Source organism: Myotis myotis, unplaced genomic scaffold (assembly GCF_014108235.1).
Source record: "Myotis myotis isolate mMyoMyo1 unplaced genomic scaffold, mMyoMyo1.p scaffold_m19_p_27, whole genome shotgun sequence".
NCBI lineage: Eukaryota > Metazoa > Chordata > Mammalia > Chiroptera > Vespertilionidae > Myotis > Myotis myotis.
In genome coordinates this window covers 348,604-370,564 of record NW_023416332.1, presented here as the reverse complement: position 1 = coordinate 370,564, position 21,961 = coordinate 348,604, and the positions used below count along the sequence as shown (strand labels likewise).

The 21,961-nt window shown below is 59.4% G+C and overlaps 3 protein-coding genes across 6 annotated transcripts; 1 reads left to right on the top strand and 2 right to left on the bottom strand.

The window, feature by feature from the left end:
* Positions 1 to 66: 66 nt before the first annotated feature.
* Positions 67 to 9,966, bottom strand: EML3 (EMAP like 3). Of its 3 annotated transcripts, none has more exons than XM_036295571.1 (22): positions 9,673 to 9,962; positions 8,763 to 8,919; positions 8,403 to 8,690; positions 8,187 to 8,294; positions 6,865 to 6,932; positions 6,575 to 6,698; positions 6,184 to 6,354; positions 5,916 to 5,985; positions 5,709 to 5,819; positions 5,371 to 5,466; positions 4,857 to 5,012; positions 4,567 to 4,708; positions 3,991 to 4,142; positions 3,788 to 3,913; positions 3,568 to 3,699; positions 3,077 to 3,144; positions 2,175 to 2,263; positions 2,006 to 2,103; positions 1,788 to 1,875; positions 992 to 1,090; positions 580 to 710; positions 67 to 494 (listed from the first exon to the last, which is right to left on the bottom strand). In XM_036295571.1, exons 1-22 carry the CDS (start codon positions 9,692 to 9,694, stop codon positions 291 to 293), a joined length of 2,700 nt encoding a protein of 899 aa, XP_036151464.1. In that variant the 5' UTR covers positions 9,695 to 9,962; the 3' UTR covers positions 67 to 290. The 3 variants fall into 3 exon arrangements, 2 of the variants coding, with proteins under 2 accessions (XP_036151464.1, XP_036151465.1); XM_036295572.1 differs by having other exon boundaries at positions 8,403 to 8,687; positions 9,673 to 9,961; XR_004965521.1 differs by lacking the exons at positions 67 to 494; positions 580 to 710 and having other exon boundaries at positions 1,788 to 1,864; positions 9,673 to 9,966.
* A 183-nt stretch (positions 9,967 to 10,149) lies between these two features.
* Positions 10,150 to 12,433, top strand: ROM1 (retinal outer segment membrane protein 1). Its single transcript, XM_036295574.1, has 3 exons — positions 10,150 to 11,062; positions 11,431 to 11,677; positions 11,790 to 12,433. The coding sequence occupies exons 1-3, from the start codon at positions 10,473 to 10,475 to the stop codon at positions 12,006 to 12,008; spliced, it is 1,056 nt and encodes a 351-aa protein (XP_036151467.1). The 5' UTR covers positions 10,150 to 10,472; the 3' UTR covers positions 12,009 to 12,433.
* A 1-nt stretch (position 12,434) lies between these two features.
* B3GAT3 (beta-1,3-glucuronyltransferase 3) lies at positions 12,435 to 18,070 on the bottom strand. Of its 2 annotated transcripts, none has more exons than XM_036295577.1 (5): positions 17,133 to 18,070; positions 15,975 to 16,192; positions 14,006 to 14,200; positions 13,289 to 13,579; positions 12,435 to 12,917 (listed from the first exon to the last, which is right to left on the bottom strand). In XM_036295577.1, the coding sequence occupies exons 1-5, from the start codon at positions 17,212 to 17,214 to the stop codon at positions 12,819 to 12,821; spliced, it is 885 nt and encodes a 294-aa protein (XP_036151470.1). In that variant the 5' UTR covers positions 17,215 to 18,070; the 3' UTR covers positions 12,435 to 12,818. The 2 variants fall into 2 exon arrangements, with proteins under 2 accessions (XP_036151470.1, XP_036151469.1); XM_036295576.1 differs by having other exon boundaries at positions 14,006 to 14,366; positions 16,018 to 16,192; positions 17,133 to 18,056.
* Positions 18,071 to 21,961: the final 3,891 nt, after the last annotated feature.

Below are 21,961 nucleotides of genomic sequence, written 5' to 3'. Positions count from 1 at the left end.
GCTCCGCACCCCCACCCCCTCCTGGCCCGGCGGCACCCCGCCGAGCCCCACAAAAGGACTGGGAGGCGACTTTGCTTTTGGTTTATTGCCCCTCAGCAGGCAGCGGGAGTCGGGGCCCAGGCTGGGGCGGCCCGGCTCGGCCAGCGGGTCTGTACAGTGTGTGCTGGGGTGCTGGCCGCCCCCTCCAGGGGAATGCGCGATTGGGAATGTCTCCGAGTCGAGGAAGAGGTCGGCCCCTAGTCCCGGGGCGGAGCCGAGCGGCAGGGCCCGTGGGTCCCGATCCGCGGCGGTCAGACGTCAAGGGAGGAGGCCGGGGACAGAGAGGGGGTTCGCGAGGGCGTGGCGGGCGCCGGCCCCGAGCCCCCGGCGCCCAGCACTCGCCACTGGAAGATGCTGGCGTCCTTGCCGCCCAGCGAGATGAGGTGCGAGTCATCGTGGGTGAACCGGACGCTGGTCACGTGGCTGCCGTGGCCGCCGTACACGAGGCTGGGCGCCTGCGGGGGGGGGGGGGGGCGGGAGGTGGAGTTGCGGGGGCTGCGAGGCCGCGCGGGGCCGGCCCCCGCCCGGGCCCCGCCTCACCTTGGCGCGCGCGCACGGGTACTGGAAGAGGTGCACTTTGCAGAAGTCGTCGGCCACGGCCACCACGCGCTCGTTGTGGGAGCGGCACAGCGAGTTGATGTCCGTGCCGTCCGAGCCGTCTGGCCACACGCCTGGCAGCACAGCGGCCGCTCAGCCCGGCCTCCTCCTGCCTCCGCCCACAGCCCCGCGCCGCCCCGCGCCGGTGCTCCCGGCGCCGCCTCCGCCCACCGGCCACGTTCCAGGCAGTCCTTCCCAGGGAGCGCCGAGGAGCGCAGGGGCCTCCGGGCTGGGTCTGCCGGGTGCAGGACACCCCCCCACATACGCACCCTGGACACCCCCTCCCCCCGCCTCCCTGGACACCGCCCAGCGTTCCCAGCCCGGGGCGCGCTCCCCACCCTGCGCCCCTGCTCACCGTAGACGTGGAAGCCCAGCACGCAGGTGTAGGTGGCCCACTCCCGGTCCCGGCTCTCATAGCGATTCCTCAGCAGCTTGCAGCCTTCGCCCACGTTCCCTGGGGAGAGGGCGCCCACCCAGCTCAGCCCTCACGCGGCCCGCAGAGGGGAAGCGGCTGGGAAGCCAGGTTGGAAAGGCTGACACGGGAGGCCGGGGCATGTGATCTGGTCACCGCAGCAGCCCTCGGCCCCGGGCAAACCCAGCCCCGTGCTGCCTGGGCGCTCCCAAGGCTTCTCCCAGTTCCTCCTCCCTGGGCACCGCAGTCCCGCCACACCTGCCCTGAGGAACTTGTCCGAAACAACCTTTTCTTAGGATATTTTTCAACTCCCTCAAATCCTTGTGGGGAAAAGATGGTATAAAAGTGCGTGTTTGCCCTAACCGGTTTGGCTCAGTGGATAGAGCGTCAGCCTGCGGACTCAAGGGTCCCAGGTTCGATTCCCGTCAAGGGCATGTACCTTGGGTGTGCAGGGTGTGCAGGAGGCAGCTGATCGATGTTTCTAGCTCTCTATCCCTCTCCCTCTCTGTAAAAAGTCAATAAAATATATTTTTTTAAAAACTGCGGTTTTTTTTCCAAATTAGTTACTCCTATCTGTATAATCCTGACTCCAACCCCATCTCCACGTCCCCATCTGACAGCCCCTCCTCCTGGAGCCCCCCACATATCCTTCACCCACCCCCCACAACCAGGAGCCTTCACACACACACAGAGCCCACCCCAAGGACTCTCTCCCCATGCCCACCCTATTGCCACTCACAGTAAAGGATCTCATAGTCCCCAGAATTGGACATGATGAAGTTCCCGTCCTTGGACCAGTCAAGGTGAGTAATAAAGCTGGAGTGACCCTGGGAGCAAGGGTCAAGAGACTAAAAATGGAGCCCCCGTTCCAGTCCCCTAGCCCCCCTAAGTGCCTTGGGCCCTTTGAGGAGTTTCCCTGCTATGGCGATGCCCCACCCGCCACCCCAGCTATCTCACCACACAGCGGCCAAAGCGGCTGGACTTGGCACCATCACTGGAAACACTATAGATGTAGATCATGTTGTCATGGGAACCAATGGCCAGGTGTAACCCATCTACAAAGACAGTCACTCAGACAGGGAAGGACCAGGGACGGGTCTGGGTCCCGGGCGGGGGTGGCTCCCACCTGGGCTGTACCGAACCACTGAGAGCTGCTCATTGCCATCGGTGACGTCAGACACAATCTCTCTGGTCTCCGTATCCAAAACCAGCCACCTGGAAGGGAGGGGTGGGGAAGCAGGTGTGAGGATACCCATCCTGGGCAGCACGCTGACACATCGGAGAGACTCTGAGACGCCCAGAGGAAAGCTGTGAGGCAGGCAGAAAGGCCCCACTGCGTTCTTTTTTTCCCTTTTTTTTTCTTTTTAATCCTCACCAGAGGATATTTTCCCATTGGTTTTCAGAGAGTGGAAGGGAAGGGGGGGGGGGAGAAACATCAATGTGAGAGACACATCAATCGGTTGCCTCCTGAATGCACCGAAACAGGACGGGGCCGGCAATCGAACCTGCAGCCCAAGTACATGCCCTTGACTAGGAATCGAACCCACGACCCTTAGGTGCACAGGCGATGCTCTAACCACTGAGCCACGCCAGCCAGGGCCCCACTGCATTCTTACACTGGGAAATGGGAAGGGGCCACGGGCAGATAAGAGCTGAGGGGCTTCTGATGCCGTGGGAGAAACGAAAAGGGCTGGACTGCAAGGGCCTTGGGGAATCTGTAGGCCCGTCACTCTTCGCCTCCCCTCTGCCCTCCCATCTCCGCAGCTTCCCTCTGCTGAGCTGCCACCTCCTCCATCCCGGCTGGAGGGGAAGGTGGTTGGGGGAGGGCGCGATGGCAGTTGCCACCGGAGACGGAGGCCCAGGCTGCAGGGAGAAGCACCGAGGAACAGGAAGGTGCAGTTGGGGCTTGGAGCAGCCAGTGGTCACGCTGCTTCACTCACACACACACACACACACACACACACACACACACACGCCATCACCAGGAACCCTCCCTACACCCCCTGCTTCCCCCCGGGTCCCTCTCACCTCCCCGTGTTCAGTCCCACAGCCACCACCGCCCCACTGGGGTGGAAGTCAGCACAGAGGCCCGTCTCCTGGGAGGGAGAAAAAGGTCAATTCAAGATGCCTTTCTAGTGAGGGATCCAAGACAGACGCCTTGTCATTCCAAGGAGGGGCAGGGAGGACAGGCGGTGGGCCGGGAGTGCAGGCGGGTGTGTGCGGGCAGAGCCTAAACGAGGTGATACTCAAAATGCTGAGCCACCAGAACTGAGAGCTGGGCGGGAGATTAACCGTCAGTTGCTGGGGCGGGGGGGGGGGGGGGGGGGGGAACGGGGGGGACGGGGGGGGGGGGAGCAGGTACTGGAGGCATCAGCACAGAAGAAGGAACATTTAGTAGCCACACCAGTACAAACCAGCTGCCTCCGGGGAGCAGAAGGAAAGGGGATACTGAGGAAGGCGTGGGGGCCACAGGAGTCACGGCAGGGGTGGCACTGGGGACCCGGGGACCCGGGCTCTACCTTGAGGTCGATGCTCCAGGCCAGCGCGTGGCCCTCCCCATCCCACAGGCAGAGCTGCCTGTCATGGCCGCAGGTGAGGAAGCGGTTCTGGAAGGGGTGTGTGCACAGCCCCCAGAGCTCGTCCGTGTGGCCCTGCAGCAGAGCATGCACATCGCCTCTGCCCTCCCGGCAGCTCTTCCCTCCCGCCCCCCCGCCTCCCCCGAGCCCTTGGCCCCCCAACCTGGATCACAGGGGAGAAGCCCTGGGCCAGATCTCCTCGCAGCAACGCATTCTTCGTGGTTCCCACCAGCAGCTCAGAGCCCAGCCGCTCCGCGATGGCCCGCACAGCCCCGAAGTGTTCAGGAATCTGCAGTGGTGGCAGAAAGTCAGGGGGCACCGGCCATTCCTCTCCCCCCTCCTCCCTCCACCCAGCCCAGCCCTCACCTCAGCTTCCTGGAGGGCCACCAAACCAGGCCCCCACTGTACCAGCCGCCGGTCCCGCCCGCCGCCACTCAGCACGGTCCCGTCCCGCCGGAGACACAGGGCGAAGATGGAACCTTCATGAGCATGGGCCTGAGCCACAATCCCATAGGTCTCTGTTGGCACAGTCCTGGGCAGGTCAGGCTCTCGGGGTGCAGGGAAGCGGGGAAGGGACAGTCTAGGCAGTCACAACAGAGCAGTAACCCCAGCTGCCTGAGGCCTGCTGGTTACCGTCTCTGACTCGGGCTCTTGTTCTCCCAGTTTACAGACTGGACAACTGAGACTCAAAGAATTGAAGTCACTTCTTAAAGGCCAGACCATTAGTGGCAACACTGGGATCTGAACCCAGGACCTGACAGGCCCCAAAGCCCCAGCCCTTCACTCTCTGCCATGCTGCCCCTACCTTTCTCCATGGTCCCCCAGACAACTATCAGCTCTCACGGTAAAAAAAAAAAAGGGGGGGGGAGGGGCAACCCTCTTCTCTGTTCCCATAAACCCTCTAGGGGGCTAGACTTCCCAGATGCCACCCCAGCCACATACCTTTGGCTCCGCCCCTGCCTGGAGTCTTGGAATCTGAGAGGCTCCGCCCCCAGGTGAGAATGTTCCCCTCTGAGTCCCCAGTGAGGATGTCTCCATCCGGGAGGAACACAAAGCAAGGGATAAACTTGGGTTTCTTATATTTCTAGGGGAGAGGTGAGGACACAGGGGAGGGCAAAGACCAAAGGTCACGGGGCAGCCGGGAGGTGGGTAGTACCGGGGTCTCCAGTCCTCCGACCACTACTTCCATCTCCATCTGCCCTCCCCCCGCCCTGCACCCATCCACACCTCACCCCAAAGACACCCTGTTTCCGCGTGAGGGTCCCATTCCCAGGGACCCCCGCTGCACCACTCCAGTTCCAGAAGTGCACGTGCGATTTCCCGCTGGTGACAATGCAGCTGCTATCACGAGGGCTGAAGCCAACAGCCAGGACCGAGTCATTTGTGCTCTGAAGAGAAGACACTGGATTCAGCCACCCCAAGCCCTCAGCACCCTCATCCCATTGACTCTTCCTCTGCATCCTGACTGTGCGTCTGCAGAGACCCAGAAGCCCCGGGGCACCCTTCCGTCCACACCCTGGGCCCCGAAGAGCGACTGCTCCTGATTAGTCACCCGCCTGCCTGGCATGATCTCCTGTGAGACCAGAACTTCTGCAGTCCCCACTGCTCAGCCTCTCAGAGGCTGGGAGGCGGGCCCAGGCGACAGCCAGAAAGGAAGTAATAGGTGGGTAAGTCTGGACTCTTGGGGCCCACCACTCCCACCTCCAACCCCAACCGGCGGTGCCTGCAGGCCACCCGGCCCCTCACCTTGATCTCAGCCAGCTTCGTGCCGCGGCCGCAGTCCCACACGGACAGCATGTGCTCATTGGAATCGTCCACCACGCAGAGAAAAGCCCCCTGGTCCTGAGGGTGGGGACAGGCGGGAGGGGCTGAGTGAAGACCAGAGGTCTGGGAGTTCACGGTCATTAGGCAGCTCACACCATCACACGTGGGGAGGGGAGGAGAAGCGGATACACGTCCCTTTCCAGGAGAACCGGCTGGGCAAGGGTCAGGCAGGCCAGGATGTCTGAGACTTCCTGGTGAAGTGCGAGAAGGGGGTTCCCGGAGAAGAAAGATGGGGGTCTGGAGGCTTCGGGCCAGCTCACCACCACTGAAAAGGCCAGGGCCCCCACGCCCCGCTCGAAGGCCCCCAGTCCTATCTCCTGCAGCTTCAGCAGCGTCTCCGAGTCCCACACGTGAACCACAGGCTGCAGGGGCTGGAGCGGAAGAAGAGGTCAGGCGGGGGGGGGGGGGGGGGAGGACAGCTGGGCGAGAGGTTCCTCCTGCCCGCCTGGGTTTGAGTTTGGCCTTACCTTCCCATCCTTATCCACTCCAGCTGTCTGTCCTGAGGCGACGCGAACACCATCAGGGTGGACGGCCAGGCTACGTGGGGGAGCAGATGCTCTAAGGAAGGGGGTGGGTCTCTCAAGGCCACCCAGGCCGCCTCTCTAGGCTTGCCGAGCAGCAAGGCAACGCCTCTCTCCTGCTCCTCCACACCCGCCCAGGCCCCCTGTCTGCCACGCCCAGCATCCCCATGCCTAGAGCTGCCCACTCCCGGGCCCCGGGCTCCGGGCCCCTCACCATCGAACGCAGTCCGTGTGGCCCCGGTAATGTCTCTGGCCGCCACCTCCAGGACCCCCTGGGCCTCCCCCAGGCCGGTACAGCACCACCACACAGGCGATAAAGTAGACCACCTCCCCAGAACGCAGCACAAACAGATTAGAGCGGGAGTCACGACCCCTGTACCCGTAACTGGAGTGGGCATTGCGGTCAAGGAAAGGGTCAGACCAAGGGCAGGATGAGGAAGAGAGGAGAACAGAGCTTCTGGCTGGCAGTGCTACTGGCAGAGGATGGTAAGAGAGGATTCAGGGGGTTCCCGTCCCTGCAGAGCCAGGAGGAAACCATAAACGGGGGGGGTGGGGGTCCCAAGATGGGAAAGGTGGTTCCCATGGGCCTGGAGGGGGCAGGATACACCCAGTCAAGGCTGAGGGTCTCCGGGGGCGGGCCGCTGGGCAGCTCCTCAAGGCTGCGGATGCCAGATGGGATGTACATGGTAATTGGGCGGCCGCGAAGGAACATCTTCACTGAGATGCCTTCTACAGAGAGAAGGGGGGTGTCAACCACCACCCTGCAGCCCCCCCAGGAAAGCCAGAGCAGAACTCTACCCGCCAGACCTCACAGGTCGCCCCAGAGTAGCTCTTGGGGCTCTAGCCCAAACCCTAACTCTTTCATCCAGATTCTTCCAGATGCTTCTGCACTTACCCAAATTGTAGTTGTTCCTCCGAGATCCCGGGCCCCCAGGGCTGGAGAGCGGGTCTTTCCCCCCTCGGCTGTTGGGAAGACAGAAAAGCATAGGGTTTGGGGTCAGGTCCCGAGATACACGTGCAAAGGGGCCGAGCACAGAAGGGAGGCTACTCGAGGCCACAGTCACCCCCGCAGTCACGGTCTGCGTTCCGGGCACCCAGGCCCTAGAGTAGGCGGGACTTCCGGCTCCATCTCAGACACAAGCCCGTGAGGCTGGGGGCTGAGCACATGGCACCAGGCCATAAAGCTTGCAAGACGCAATGTGGAGTGACAGGGAGGAGCCCTTTCCTCCAGACCCGTGGTCGGCAAACTGCGGCTCGCGAGCCACACGCGGCTCTTTGGCTCCTTGAGTGTGGCTCTTCCACAAAATACCACGTGCGGGTGTGCATGTACAGTGCGACGGAAACTTCGTGGCCCATGCGCAGAAGTCGGTATTTTGTGGAAGAGCCACACGCAAGGGGCCAAAGAGCCGCGTGTGGCTCTCGAGCCGCAGTTTGCCGATCACTGCTCCAGACCATCAGGCCTCTGGCTATGGAGCTTTTCACGTCCCCATCCAAGAAATGGGACAAAAATGAATCCAGAATGTACCCCAGGCCTGCCCTTCGGGGCTCTGGGAGGTAAGCAAGAAAGCCCTTCTCTCTCAGAGGAAAGTAACAGAATTCCAGAGATCACCGTCACAGGTGATAAAGGGTGGTGACACCTCTGCAGAGAAGGAAGGAGACCAAGGGCAGGGCTAGAATGACCACTCCCTGCCCCGAGGCCTGTCCACGCTCTGAGGCAGCTACACTCAACCTCGGGGACTTGCCTTTGCTCTAACAGTCGAGTCTGGTAAGTTGGAGAAAGGGGAGGGGCTGAAACTCTGAGAAGAGTCATCCATGAAAATCATGGAAGCTTCTGCAAAAGCCTCTTGGCATCTCAAGAGGTGTACAGTGATGAGGAGGAAAGGGCAAGGGACTAGAGTCAGGGAGAGTTGCGTTGGAGGCCTGCCTCTAGCTGTGTGACCCCAGACAGATGACTTACCCTCTCTGAGCCCGCCTCCTCACCTGGACAGTGAACAGCATGAGACCACCTACCCCCCAAGGATGCCGTGGGACTGAGTGAGATGGAGGAGGTCGAGGACTTAGCACAGTGCCCGGAACACAGCCGGCCCCCACGCGTGCTGGTTCCCTTCTTCCTGTTGGGCAATGAGGCCCCCCCACCCCACCCAGGGAAGCCAGTGAGGGATGAGGAAAGTCAAGAGCCTGGGCCTGGGGTGGGGCAGGTTGGGGAGCCTCGCCCACCTCTCTGTGCTCCCTGACCGCAATAACAGGTTGGCCGAGGACGCTGCCTTCCGGGAGAGCTTCTGTCGAGGCCGCTCTGAGGGCGATGAAGAGGAATTTCTCCGCGCCCTGAGAGGAGCAATGAGCAGGTGAAGGTCATCCCCTCTAACCATGCTCCCCAGTCCTCTCCCGGCCAACCCCCCCTAACCCCTCGCCCCTCGGCCACAGGACACTCACGTGTCGGTGCACTGGGGGGGCTGTACAAGCCTGAGGATGCCAGGAGAGCCTGTGCCCCCCGGGGAGCCAGCGCCCCCAGGGGAGCCAGTGCCACTGCTGCTGCTGCCCCCTCCTTCAGACTGGGTTCCACTAGGCTCTTCACTGCCCCCCTGAGGGGCCGCGGGCCCATTGCTCAGGCCAGGGGTTCCTGGGGATGCCTCCATCCCCACCTCGGAATCTGTCTGGGTGCCTCGGCTCACCAAGGAGGGGCTGCGCGGGGGTGGCAGTCCTGGGGGGGCTGCAGGGCTGCTGAGGAGACAGGGAATCAGTCCATGCCCGCTGAGCCCCAGGAAGGAGGAAGAGGGGTGACGACAGGCATACCTGGCCCTGACAGGGTCCTGCAGGGAAGGGGCGGGCGCCTGCAGCCGAAGCAGGCGCAGGGCTTCGGCCAGGGCGGCCTTCACCAGCTCCATCTCCTTCTCCTGCACCTGGAGCCGCTGGCTCAGGGCCTGCAGGGCCTGCTGAGCAGGGCCCTCGCCTGGGAAAGGGGAAGGCGCGCTCAGAGGCCCCGCACCTGGGGAAGCTGGAGGCTTCTTTCTCCCCGCAGCTTTGCATGGGTGCAGGAGGACTGCGGCCCGAGGGGAGGAGACGGCGCGGAGGGCCCAGGGCCTCCTCCTGGCGGGCAGGCGAGGAAGCTGGCAGAGCGCCTTTCCTGCCGCCGTCCAGGCCTCCGCCGGGCAGGCCGGACCGGGAGCGCGGGGGGAGCGCGGAGTCCTGCCCGCGGGCGTGGGAACCACCGCGGGAGCCGCAGGACGGGTGAGGGCCACGGGCCACCCGGAGCAGCTCGGTCTCCGGGGAAGGCGGGAGCCCGAGCAGGCAGCCCCGGGACAGAGCGGGGCCACGGGGTGAGGACCAGGAGGAGAAATGCAGTGACAGGAGAGGGCACCGGTGCAGACAGAGCCACGGGGCAGGTCCCGGGGAACCGCTGGGGGTCAGAAGCAAAAAGACACGAAATAGCAGGAGAGGCCCAGGTGCCTGGGGGCCGGGGGACATCCAGGTGCGGAGCAACAGGGGGTGGGGGTGGGGTGGGAGGATGACGCGGGTACGTCCGAAAGGACAGCAGCAGAGGCCCAAGGACCGGGAGGGCGACCCGAGGGCCGTGGAGGATGCTCCAGCCCTGGGGCCGCGGAGCACGCGGGCGCCCCTGGACGGCCGTCGGGCACCAGCAGCGCCGGACCGGCCGGCCGCGCGCTCCGGGAAGGGGCTCGCCGCCCGCCCGCCCCGTACTCACCGGGCCCCCCGGCCCCATCCATCCGGCCCCCGGGCTGGCTCCGAGCGGCGGCAGCGGAGGAGGCGTCTAAGCCGCGGGGGCCATGGCCCGGGAGAGGGGAAGGGGAAGCACCCTGGGGCGCGCGGGGCGCCGGGCCACCCCCTGGGGGCGCTGTCGGGCTCGGGGAAAGGGGCTGGAGGGGGCGGGGGCGCGGGCTCGGGCCCGCCGGGGCCTCGGGCTCTCCCGGGGCCGCTCTGGGCTCCCGGGGGTGGAGTGGCGGGGCCGTCGCGGGCCCCAGCGCCGCTGCACAAACAGGCGCCGGACGCGGAGCCGCCAGGAAGCGCGGGAGGGGGGGCGGGCCGAGGGGGGGGCCGGGCCGCCCGGTAACCCCTCCCTGTCCGGGCCCCGCGGCTCAGCAAGGGGCGGGGCCAACCCGCTGACCCCCCGGCCCCCGGCCGGCCTCCGCCCTCGGGGCCCTTCCGGGATCTCCGCCCCCGGACTCCCTGGGGACGCGGAGGGCGCGTGGACCTCGAGGTCTCCGCCCCCGGCCCGCCGCCCCCGGCCCCCCGGGGCCCAGCCGACCAGCCCCTCCCCCTTCCGGGAGGGGCCGGGGCGGGGCTTTCCCCAGGGGCCAGGCCGAGGCATCCCGAGTTGGCGCGGGCCGGGGCGGGCGCCGGGCGATTACGGCTGGGGGGGCGGGCGCCCAGGGTATTGGGGTCAGGGTGGCATTAGCGCAGCTCAAGCCGGGCTGGGCTGACTCAGCGCCTGGCCCCGACAGCCCGTCCCTGCCAACCCTGCGCTTCCCGGGGCGGAGATGGGAGATGGCGCCCGTGCTGCCCCTGGCGCTGCCGCTCCAGCCCCGCATCCGGCTGGCGCAGGGGCTCTGGCTCCTGTCCTGGGTGCTGGCGCTGGCCGGTGGCCTCACCCTCCTGTGCAGCGGGCACCTCCTGGTCCAGCTGTTGCACCTTCGCACCTTCTTGGCTCCCTCCTGCCCGTTCACGGCCCTGCCGCAGGTGGCCCTGGCCGCGGGAGCCGTGGCTCTGTGCACCGGACTGGCGGGCGCGGGAGCCAGCAGGGCCAGTTTGGACGCAGCTCAATACCCGCCCTGGCGAAGGGTCCTGGGCCCCCTGCTGGTGGCTGGCACGGCTGGGGGTGGCGGGCTGCTGGTCCTCGCCCTGGCGCTAGCCTTAGCTCTCCCTGGAAGTCTGGACACGGGGCTGGAGGAGGGCCTGGGCGCTGCCATGGCTCACTACAAGGACACGGAGGTGCCTGGGCACTGCCACGCCAAGCGGCTGTTGGATGAGCTGCAGCTGAGGCACCACTGCTGCGGGCGCCATGGGTTCAAGGATTGGTTTGGGGTCCAGTGGGTCAGCAGCCGGTACCTGGACCCCAATGACCAGGAGGTGGTTGAGTGAGTGACCTGCTCCTCTCCTCCCCCCCCCCCTCCTCCATCCTTTAAAACCCCACCCACCCAGCCGGGCAACACATAGAGCTTAGTGACTGAAGGGATGGGTGACAGCTCCGCCATCTATTTCTGTGTGGCCCAGGGCAGCTGCCGAACGCCTCTGGGCCCGTGTCCTCATCTGTAGAATGGAGGTGATGACAGCATGTCTCACAGAACTGCTGTGGAGACAGATGAACTGTGCCTGCCTGGCACACAGGAAAGCAGTTAGAAATGTCTCCTCTCATTGTCCAGTGTCAACTGTGCCTGCAGCCTCTCCCCCAGGCCGCTGGCTCCAGACACCCTAACCCTGCCCCTCCCCTCCCTTCCCTTCGCAGCCGCATCCAGAGCAATGTGGAAGGCCTGTATCTGACTGACGGAGTCCCTTTTTCCTGCTGCAACCCCCACTCACCCAGGCCTTGCCTGCAAGACCGGCTCTCAGACCCCCACGCCCACCCCCTCTTCGATCCCCGTCAGCCCAACCTAAACCTCTGGGCTCAAGGATGCCACGGGGTGCTGCTGGGGCACCTGCAGGGGCTGGCGAGCACACTGGGCAGCCTGCTGGCTGTCACCTTCCTGCTGCAGGTGAGTCAGCAAAGTGTCTAAGGCCTCCCTCCACCGGGACTCCTCACTGCCTCCAACCCTGGGGCCCTGGACCCGCTGACCCGCACCGACCTCTTCCCCTTGCTCTCCCCAGACTCCGGTGCTCCTGGGCCTGCGGTACCTGCAGACGGCACTGGAGGGGCTTGGAGGAGTCATCGATGGGGCAGGGGAGACCCAGGGCTATCTCCTGCCCGGGGGGCTGAGGCACAGGCTGAGAACTGCCTGGCTGCAGGGCGGGGCTGCCCACAGGCCAGCACCCGGGGAGGCCCCTGCAGAAGAGGCACCGCCTGGGGGGGATCCGCCTGAGGCCTAGTGGCCTGGAGCTGGGGCTGGGGGTCGGGCAGAGGGAGAAGGGGTGGAGAAGCAGGAAACCTCACAACTCTTTTGCCAAGGCCCCTGGTGGGGAAGTTGTGTGTGTGTGTGTGGGGGGTCCCTGGGATTAGAGCGGTTAAGAATAACTAGCAAGCTGGACGGGGTAGGAGAAAAAACGAGGGGTCTGAGGACCTAGAGCAGCCCAGAAACAGAAATCCCAGGAGGTGGGCAAGCGGCACGGGAGGCTGCGAGCTTCCCTGCGGACTCAAGGAAGCTTCCGGACTGAAGCCGCTGGTCTGCTCCTCAGGGGCGGGTCCCTGAGAGAATGGCTTTCTGTCTGAGAGAGAAGCCAGGAGGCCAGGGTTTTGACCCGGTGGGAATCAGAACACAGAAACAGACTAATAAAACGAAAAGAATGAGAGGCCACTGCAGGTTGAGATTGTTTTATTCTGGAGGTAGGAGGGGTCAGCATGCTCAGGTGGGGAGGGTCCAGCCCAGCTCCTCCAGCCCCCCGCCCCCGTGCGTGCCCAGCCCCAATAAGTTACCCAGTTACTCAGCTGCCCTCCCTCCTGAGTCTGTCCGTCCTGCTCCGCCCCAGACAGGGCTGACCGGGCTCAATACAAGGGCTGCTTGTCCCCAGCTGTGGGCAGTGCCACATGGCAGGCTGGGGGCGGGGGAGCAGCTGGGCTGAAACGGCAGAGGGGCCGCCCTGGCTCTGAGGGGTCAGGACGTGGAGAGCTGCACCCTGGCAGCCAGGGGCCCAGCCCCACAGGTCTGTGCCTGGCGAAACAGCAGTCAGGTGGCGCATCCATCACACCTCCATGGCAGGGTCTGAGCCTCGGCCCTGCCGCTGTAGCTGCTCCTCCTGCTTCATCTTGGGCTTCTCCGTCCGCGTGTGCCACACCAGGACCTGCCCCGGGAGGACTCCGTCAGAGCCGGGCCCAGCCCGAGCCAGGCCTCTGGGCCCTCGGTGTGACCGGATTCTCCAACCCCCTCTACACAGCGTGGGAGCCTCGGTGCCTCGAAAATGGGGCCTTAACCCCTTAACCTCTGTGGGCCATGCAGGTGCCCAGGACGCTGGGAGACAGAGTGGCAGGGCCCCACTGTCCTCCTCTGGCTCCCGCTGCCCTTCAGGAGAGTAAGCAAGGCTGCAGCTGAGTTCTGAGGGTGAGGGTCCCTCCTGCTCAAACACCTGCCCCGGGATCCTCCTCCCAGGGCCTCACCCCACTTCTCCCATCCCCTGTCCACCCCAGAGCTGCGTGCCCACCTCCCTCCTCTTACCCGGGTGCAGTTGGCAGCCCGTGGCTCCAGGTCCTTGGGGTCCACCAGGTGGCTCAGGAGACTGCTCTCCAGGTGGCCCCGGGGAGCGGTTGCGTCAAACTGGGCATTGGGCTTAGCCAACAGCAAGGGCAGGGCCACTGCAAATCCCGCCATATCCACTGGGAACGGCCGGTTGGGCTCCCACGCCGTGTGGAAGCCCACAACCCGGCCGTCCTGTACCCGCGGGCCCTCGAACCGCAGGCCGCCCACCAGCCCCACAGGCCACACGGAGACACCGCGGGTCCAGCGCATCTAACAGAGGTGGGGAGACAAGAGACAGACAGGGAGTGGCCCAGCGGACAGGGAGCAGCAGGAAGGACCACTTGGGTCCTCTGCTCCATGTCCCCCCTCCTCACCCAACAGCCTAAGGCAGTGATGGCGAACCTTTTGAGCTCGGCGTGTCAGCATTTTGAAAAACCCTAATTTAACTTTGGTGCCGTGTCACATATAGAAATTTTTTGATATTTGCTACCATAGTAAAACCAAGATTTATATTTTTGATCTTTATTTTATATATTTAAATGCCATTTAACAAAAATCAACCAAAAAAATGAGTTTGCGTGTCACCTCTGACACACGTGTCATAGGTTCGCCATCACTGGCCTAGAGCAACAGTGATAACCAAGGCAACAGAGGAAGCTGGCCCACGGCCCCTTTCCCGGCCCTCCCCGTGCTCACCTCCTCAAAGAGTTCCCGGCTGTAGGTGTTGTCATCATCAGCAAAGTACACAACTCCCCGGGTCCCCGGGGGCGGAGGGTCCTTCTCTCCCCCGACAGCGCCCCCTCCGCTCCGGAGCCAGTCCAGAGCCCTGTTCCGTTGCTCTACACCGCGGGGACGAACCCAGCCTGGCTCGCCCTCCCGGAGCCTCTGGGCCTTGGGAGTGAGGACAGCCAAGTGTGTGAAGAGGAGGCCAGAGGCAGCCAGCAGCCTGGAGACCAACGGGGTGGGGCCCTCAGCGTCCTCCACCAGCAGCCAGTGCAGCCGGGGCACCAGACTCAGGGTCTGGGACAGTCGCACCAGCTCGGCCTTCTGTACCAGCCTGGAGGGGGAGAGGCAGCAGCAGGGAAGGGGGCAGCCACCAGCTGCCACTCCAGCCAGCTAGCAGACACAGCTTCTCCCGACCCCCTTCTGGCATCCCCAAGGCCTTTCCCCAACTCCTTGTCTTGCCGTCAACTTCACAGGGACACTCACCTGCCCTGTCCTCCCACTCATGTGTGTCACCCACCTCAGCCCTGGGAGGCACTCGGGGAAGGAATCACATCTGGTTTGAATGCCAGGTTTGTAATTAGGGGCGACATCTGGGGGAAATGGCTCACTCTCCCCAAGTCTGTTTCCTTGGCTGTAACATGGGAAGGACAGGACTCTACAAGGTGGTTTTAGAGATTAGATAAGATAATGGTTTTCTAAAACACTGGTGGGACCAGGTCCTTTTCCTTCTGTGCTTGGGTTTCCAGGGAGAGGGCTCTAGGGGAGTCCCTTGACTCACTCGACTCACTCACTCCTCGTCAGGGGAGGATGGCTTATCCGCGTTTAGACAAAGAACTGGGAAGTGGGGCCAGTCTCTTCTAGGGTTCTTTCTCCCTCAGATCGGCCTGCCGGCCACAGGCTTGGTGGTGGTGGTGGTGGTGGTGGTGTGTGTGTGTGTGTGTGTGTGTGTGGTGTGTATTGGGGGGGGGGGGGTGTTCTAGAGCGGCCCGTGCCTAGATGGCTCAACCATCTGATTCCAGGGAGCAATTAGCAGGCCCTTTGGCTGTAGATCCCAAACCACAGTTTCCCACTTGATTTGTGTGAGTAATAAAGGCTACATTTTAATTAAAAACAAAAAAAGCACAGCATTTAGCCCTGGAACTTGTGGGTTCAATGCAATTCCTGGTCAGGGCACATGTCCAGGTTGCAGGCTCGATCCCCAGTAGAGGGCATGCAGGAGGCAGCCCATCAATGTTTTGCTTTCCCATTGATGTTTCTCCTCTTTCTCCCTCTCTCTCTCTCTAAAAATCAATTAAAAATATATATTTTAAAAATAGTGCAGCCCTTAGCACAGTGCCTGGTAAGAGTAAACACATTGTAAATATCTAATGTAACTATTTCTAGACCCTGGTAAAAACTACCAGACTAAGTCCTTCTCCCTTTTTGAAATAGTTTAAAAAAAATTTTTAATCCTCTCCTAGGTTAAATTTTTATTGATTTTATAGAGAGAGGGAGAGGGAAAGAGAGAGACGTAGGTATGAGAAAGAAATATCGCCCCCATTGGGGGATATGTGCCCACTGGGAATCGAACCTGAGACCCTTCAGTGCATGGGATGACACTCCAACTGAGCAACACCAGCCAGGCAGAACCAAGCCCTTGTCTACTCCAAGCTAGATAGGGTTCTCAAACTTTCTCACCAAAGGATCCCTAAGGAGAGAGAGTGAATTCCGTGGCAAGCTCCAAATTTCTTTGAAACGATATTGTTCTATCTTAAAATTTCTCAGGGATTTTGTGTCCCACTTCATAGCACACCCCTATCTCTTTTAGTAGAAAATAACCATTTTCCCACAAGTTTTTGAGTAAAGATGTGGTTCATTTCCCTTGTCATTTGGCACGCCCTAGTTTGAGGAACATTCCCTGGCCCAATGCCTCCCCCAAATCCTCTCCATCAACGCCCACCTCTTGGTCCATGCAAGCCTCTTGGGTGCACCAGAGCCCATACCTGGCATAGGTGGGGGTAACAACATAGATAGTAGGCAGGGCCTCAGGCTCAGGGGGCTGGGCAGGGGCAGGGGCTGGACGATGGAGGTCAGCTTGCAGCTGGGAAATCCTCAGATCCTTCTGCCGAAGCTGCTCTGCTGCTGCCCGCAGCGGGGGGAGGCAGTCACATGGCTGGCCTGGTCCCAGGAAGCAGGGGTCGGGGCAGAGAACCGAAACACAGCACGTTCAGTGTCCCAAAGGCCCATCATGTCATCCCATCTAGTGCAGGAATCGCCTTACAACCTCTCAGACAGCCCTCTACACCGCCTCCATCAGCATCCCCTCTCCAGCTCCAATAAGTCCCATCTGTTGCCCTTTTCATTCGGATACTGAGCTGATGCTCTGCCTCCATCCTTCCTCCCCGCTGGTTCTAATTTTGCCTCCTGGGGCCATAAAGAAGAAGTCTATCTCCCTAAGCCCGGGCGGTCTCAAACACCGGAGGGTCAGCAGTGGCCCTGTCTGTGTGACCGAGGACTCATTAAGCTGATAGTTCCATTGCTGGATAAGCATTTACTGAGTGCTCCTCCGGGAGGCGCTGCCTTCGGCTGGGGAGGCAGCAGGGAGCGAGGCAGACGCGCTCCCTGGAGGCGGGCACTACGCAAAGAACAACACTGCAAATTGTGATAAGGGCCAAGGAGGGAGCACACAGGTTAGAGCCCAAGAGAGAACCCAGAAAAGGCAGCGCTCGGCTAGATGCGGCAGGGACGGCTCGGCGGCGGTGACCCTGGGGCGAGACCTGCGGGCTGGGAAGGCCGGGGAAGCACCGCAGGCGGAGGGAACGGGTGAAGAGCTTGGAGAGCAATGAGCGTGCGGGTTCCGTGACTGTCACGGAGCCAGAGTGACCGGAGCAGAGCGAGCGAGAGGGTTGGGAAACGGGGTGACGGCGGCGGGACCGTGCGGGGCCCTGAACGCAGGAAGGAGCCCGGATTGCCGAGGTGCGGGGGAGCCGGGCTGCGCTCCAGCGAGGGGCCCGCGCCCGGCGGCCGCGGAGGGGGTGTCGCAGGGCCGCGCCGGGTGAATGGGGTCCGCACCCCGCTCATCCCCAGGGTGGGGAGCATCCCGCCCCGCCCCGCTCACCGAGCTGCACCAGCGCGTAGAGGAGGCCGGCGATCGACACTAGGAAGTAGACGAGAAACACGTTCTTCAGCTTCAGCTTCATGGCCGAGCCGCCGCCGGCGACCGGGCAGGCGGGGTCCCGCCGGGACGAGGGGTCCCGCCGGGGCGAGGGGTCCCGCCCCCGCCGGACAGCCTGCAGGCCCCGCCCCTGCAGCGGCCCCGCCCCGCGGCCCGCCTTCCGCGCGCTCCCCTCGACCAGCTCCCGGGAACTGGGGCTGGGGAGCCGGCCCGGGCCCACATCCGGTCAGTCTGGAACACCCCCAGCCCCCCGGGTTCACTTCCGGTCCCACCGCCTCGTTCTGGGAACCTCGGGAGGTGACGTCATATCCGGCGTGTCGAGCGCCCTGGGCGGCTGTCAAGGAGCCGGTGGGAGCACGTGGGCGGGGCTGGGAGGCCTTCCCCTTGAAGTCCCGCCCTTGTGCCCAGGTTTTCTCCTTCTATTCATCCCCCCACCCGTCAGTCACAGCCCCAGTCACAGTAGCTCAGTAAGTACTTGTTACCGGAGTGACGGAAATCCAGGGCCTGTCCTGTGTTCTAGGTTCGTCTCATACAGTCCTCGCCATAATCCTAGGCGATAGATGGTATTGCCTAATTTATAGATACGCAACTAAGATCAACAAGTTATGTGTCAACGTAAGAAACAATCAGGCCTGCAGAGAAGTTTTGTGAGTTGAAACTGTCAGACAATTGCCAGAAGCAAAATTTCTATGAATTGAGAACATACTCCAGAGAATGGCAGTTTTGCATCTTCTTTTACACATGACAGAAGACATAGGTGGGCTACCTGAAATCTATTGGTGATAGGTTAGGGAGCCAGGAGAAAGCAAAATGAGGAAACCTTTGGGATCGAATAAAAAGTAAAGTGATAGACACACACTTCTTTTGCGTAGGGGGTACAGGATAGTTAATAGTCAACAATTAATTCAGGCCCTGGCCGGTTTGGCTCAGTGGATAGGGCGTCTGCCTGCGGACTGACTCAAGGGTCCCAGGTTTGATTCCGGTCAAGGGCATGTACCTTGGTTGCAGGCACATCCCCAGTAGGGGGTGTGCAGGAGGCAGCTGATCGATGTTTCTCTCTCTTCGATGTTTCTATCTATCCCTCTCCCCTCCTCTCTGTAAAAAATCAATAAAATATATTTTTTTAAAAAACACAATTAACTCAGTACGAGGGGATTTATGGTTTCCACTCTGGTTCCGTACCTGTGCTTTGAGGGTTGGAGGGAAAAGAAAATTACTTTGACCTTCCAAAGGTGTGTTATCTAGATGCAAAAGGCAACAGACAAGGCTTAATGAAGGTGAAAATGGAACTTTGTCAGGAACATGGCTACCCACCATAATAAACTGCGTTTAGTTAAGAAGTTTTACTTTCAGACCATCCTGTGTGATTACGTCAGGTCTCTGAGTTTGTGAGGCCACCACACAGGCCTTCCCTGAGCGCGTCAGGCTTACTATGTGGCCTCTTTCCATCCATATATGTCATTGCCGTTGTGCAATTTTCTACATCCTTTCTAGATACATGATTCCAGGTATTCTCTGACCCACATTTCTCAGATGATGGTGGGGGCTTAATGAGGGCAGGGGTGGGGGGCAAGGCAGTGAGCTGTCTCCTAGGGAACTGACTGAAATATTTCCTGAGTTGAGGAATTTAATAAACACATCCTCTAACTCCTGAAATGAAGCAAAGTTTTGCCACCCAAAATATGCCTTTTGGGGATATGATTTTAAGCTGATTATTTTTAAGAAATGACTCAAGCCCAGCCGGCATGGCTGTGGTTGAGCGTTGACCTGTGAACCAGGAGATCAGGATATGATTCTGGAGGGCACATGCCGGGTTGTGGGCTCGATCCCTAGTGTGGGGCATGGTGCAGAAGGCAGCTGATCAGTGATTCTCTCTCATCATTGATGTTTCTCCCTCCCCCCGTCTCCCTTCCTCTCTGAAATCAATAGAAAAATATTTTTTAAAAATGACTCCAGAGGAGTCTTTTACCTCCCCCTGACCTGCCTAAAGGAATTCAGAGACAGAAAAACCTGCTTACAGAAAGGGAACTGTCACCTTAGGGCAGTGATGGCGAACCTATGACACGTGTGTCAGAGGTGACATGCGAACTCATTTTTTTGGTTGATTTTTGTTAAATGGCATTTAAATATATAAAATAAATATCAAAAATATAAGTCTTTGTTTTACTATGGTAGCAAATATCAAAAAATTTCTATGTGTGACACGGCACCAGAGCTAAGTTAGGGTTTTTCAAAAACGCTGACACGCCGAGCTCAAAAGGTTCGCCATCACTGCCTTAGGGTCCTAAGAGCTAAGAATGGCAAGTCTGTTACACTCCCCTCTGCCTCCCATTGTTTCTGGGTGGCCAGGCAAGGATTTGTTTACCAAATGTTTGCTCTTTCTCATCTACCTGTGAATCGCCTACTTTCCATTTGAAGTCCCAGACTCCTGCCTCCCTCTGCTCTGGGCTTGTGGACCTTAACTGCCTGATTTATCCTCAGGTCCCATATTCTCACAGACCCGAAGGTTATTTCCTCCTAATAATCTCATCCAATTTATTAAACAAGTCACAAATTAGAAGTGTAAAAGCTATTTTCCCTCCCCACACTCATTAGGTACAAATCATCTGCCAGTGGTTCTCAACCTTCCTAATGCCACGACCCTTTAATACAGTTCCTCATGTTGTGCTGACCCCCAATTTCATTGTTACAAATTGAACATAATGAAAGCATAGTGATTAATCACGAAACAGTATGTAATTATATATGTGTTTTCCGACGGTCTTAGGCGACCCCTGTGAAAGGGTCACGACCCACAGGTTGAGAACCGCTGAAGCAGTCATTTTTCCCTTAAAAAAAAAACAAGCTAGTTTTCTTGTAAAATCATCTCTAAGACTTGTGGTCAGTCTACAAAATGGAAAATTATTTCCTGTCACTAAAGCAGTGGGAACATTTTTTAAAATGCTGCTAGCTGATGGTGGGCAGTAACGTCCTAGGCCAGTATCTTCACTGACAAGGGCAACCTTTACCTTAACGGAGCCTGTCTGTCCTTTTGCATCTATGATAACACACCCTTGAAATGTCTGGGTAACTTGTAACTTCCCTTTTTCTGGAGCCCCTGGAGCACAACCAAATGTGCTGGGCGCCAGGACAGAGACCACAAATTCCTTCATTATCATGTTAATTGATCCTGCACCCACCTAAGTATGTGTCCTTCATTTTACTTTTTATCCAATCCCAGGGGTTTCCCTGCTTTGCTTTATTCCTCCTCCTTAATCTATCACCAATGAATTCCACGTAACCCACCTACATCCCTCCTTTGATTGCAATGTATAAATACAAATGTAACCCCGCCATTCTCCGGAGCATTATCTCAATTCGCTGAGGTTCTGCTTCCCGGCGTATGTGGACAGTTTGGCTCAAATAAACTCACAAAAATTCTTTTAAAAATAAATAAATAAATAAAATAAAATGCTGCTAGCTAAAGAGAAGCAGCCTTCAGTGTGAACATCTGGTCATATAGCTATTTCTCTTCAAGAGGGACCCCATCAGCCCTGGTCACTATTAAATAGGCCTACCAAAACCTTGTCACCAAAAATATCCAAACCTGTAAAGAACTTTAGTTTATTTGAGCCAAACTGAGGACAGACACCAGGAAGCAAGTCCTCAAATGCTCTGGAGAATGGCAGTTTTGCAGCTTATTTTATACGTTAAAATCAAAGACGTAAAGAAGGTGCATGAAACCCACGGGTGGTCGACTAAGGAGCATGCATAGCAGGGAAATATCTAGTATTGGGTAAAAGGCAAAATGGGGAGACACACACTTGTTTACATGGGGGGGCTCAGGACAGCTACTAAGATTTATAGCACCTAGACCAGGGGTGGGCAAACTTTTTGACTCGAGGGCCACAATGGGTTCTTAAACTGGACCGGAGGGCCGGAACAAAAGCATGGATGGAGTGTTTGTGTGAACTAATATAAATTCAAAGTAAACATCGTTACATAAAAGGGTACGGTCTTTTTTTTTTTTAGTTTTATTCATTTCAAACGGGCCGGATTCGGCCCGCGGGCCGTAGTTTGCCCACAGCTGACCTAGACACAGTATGCAAGGAACGTGTTTCATGCTCCGGTCCTGTGACTGCACCTCCCAGGGGTAGGAAAAGAAAATTACTCTGACATTTCAAAGGTATGTTACCCGCCCTGGCCCGTGTGGCTCAGTTAGTGGGCAACCTCCCATGCATTGGTTCGATTCCCGGTCAAGGTACATGCTCTGGTTGCTGACTCAATCCCTGGTAAGGGGTGTGTGGGAGGCAGCCCATTGATGGGATGTTTTTCTTCCTCTCCCTTCCTGTCTCTAAAAATCAATTAAATTAAAAAACACACACACAAAGGTATGTTATCTTAAATAGACAGAGTCCTGGCTGGGTGGGTCAGTTGGTTGGAGCATCATCCCATACACCAAATGCTGCAGGTTCAATTCCAGGTCAGGACATGTACCTAGGTTGGGGGTTCAGTCCCCAAATGGGATGCATGTGTGTGTGTGAGCAATCAATATTTCTGTCTCTCCCTTCTTTTCTCTAGAAGTTGATGGAAACATGTCCTCTGGTAAAAATTAAAATATTAAAAAGACAAAGCTCATGTTTAGATTGACCTTTGCTAAGGAAGATATAGGCCAAAGATGTGACTACCAGCTATGACCTTCCCAGTGTGGAATTTGTGATCAGACCATCCTGTGTGGCACCTTTACACACACACACACGTATATATGTATATTTTAAAAATTGACTTCAGAG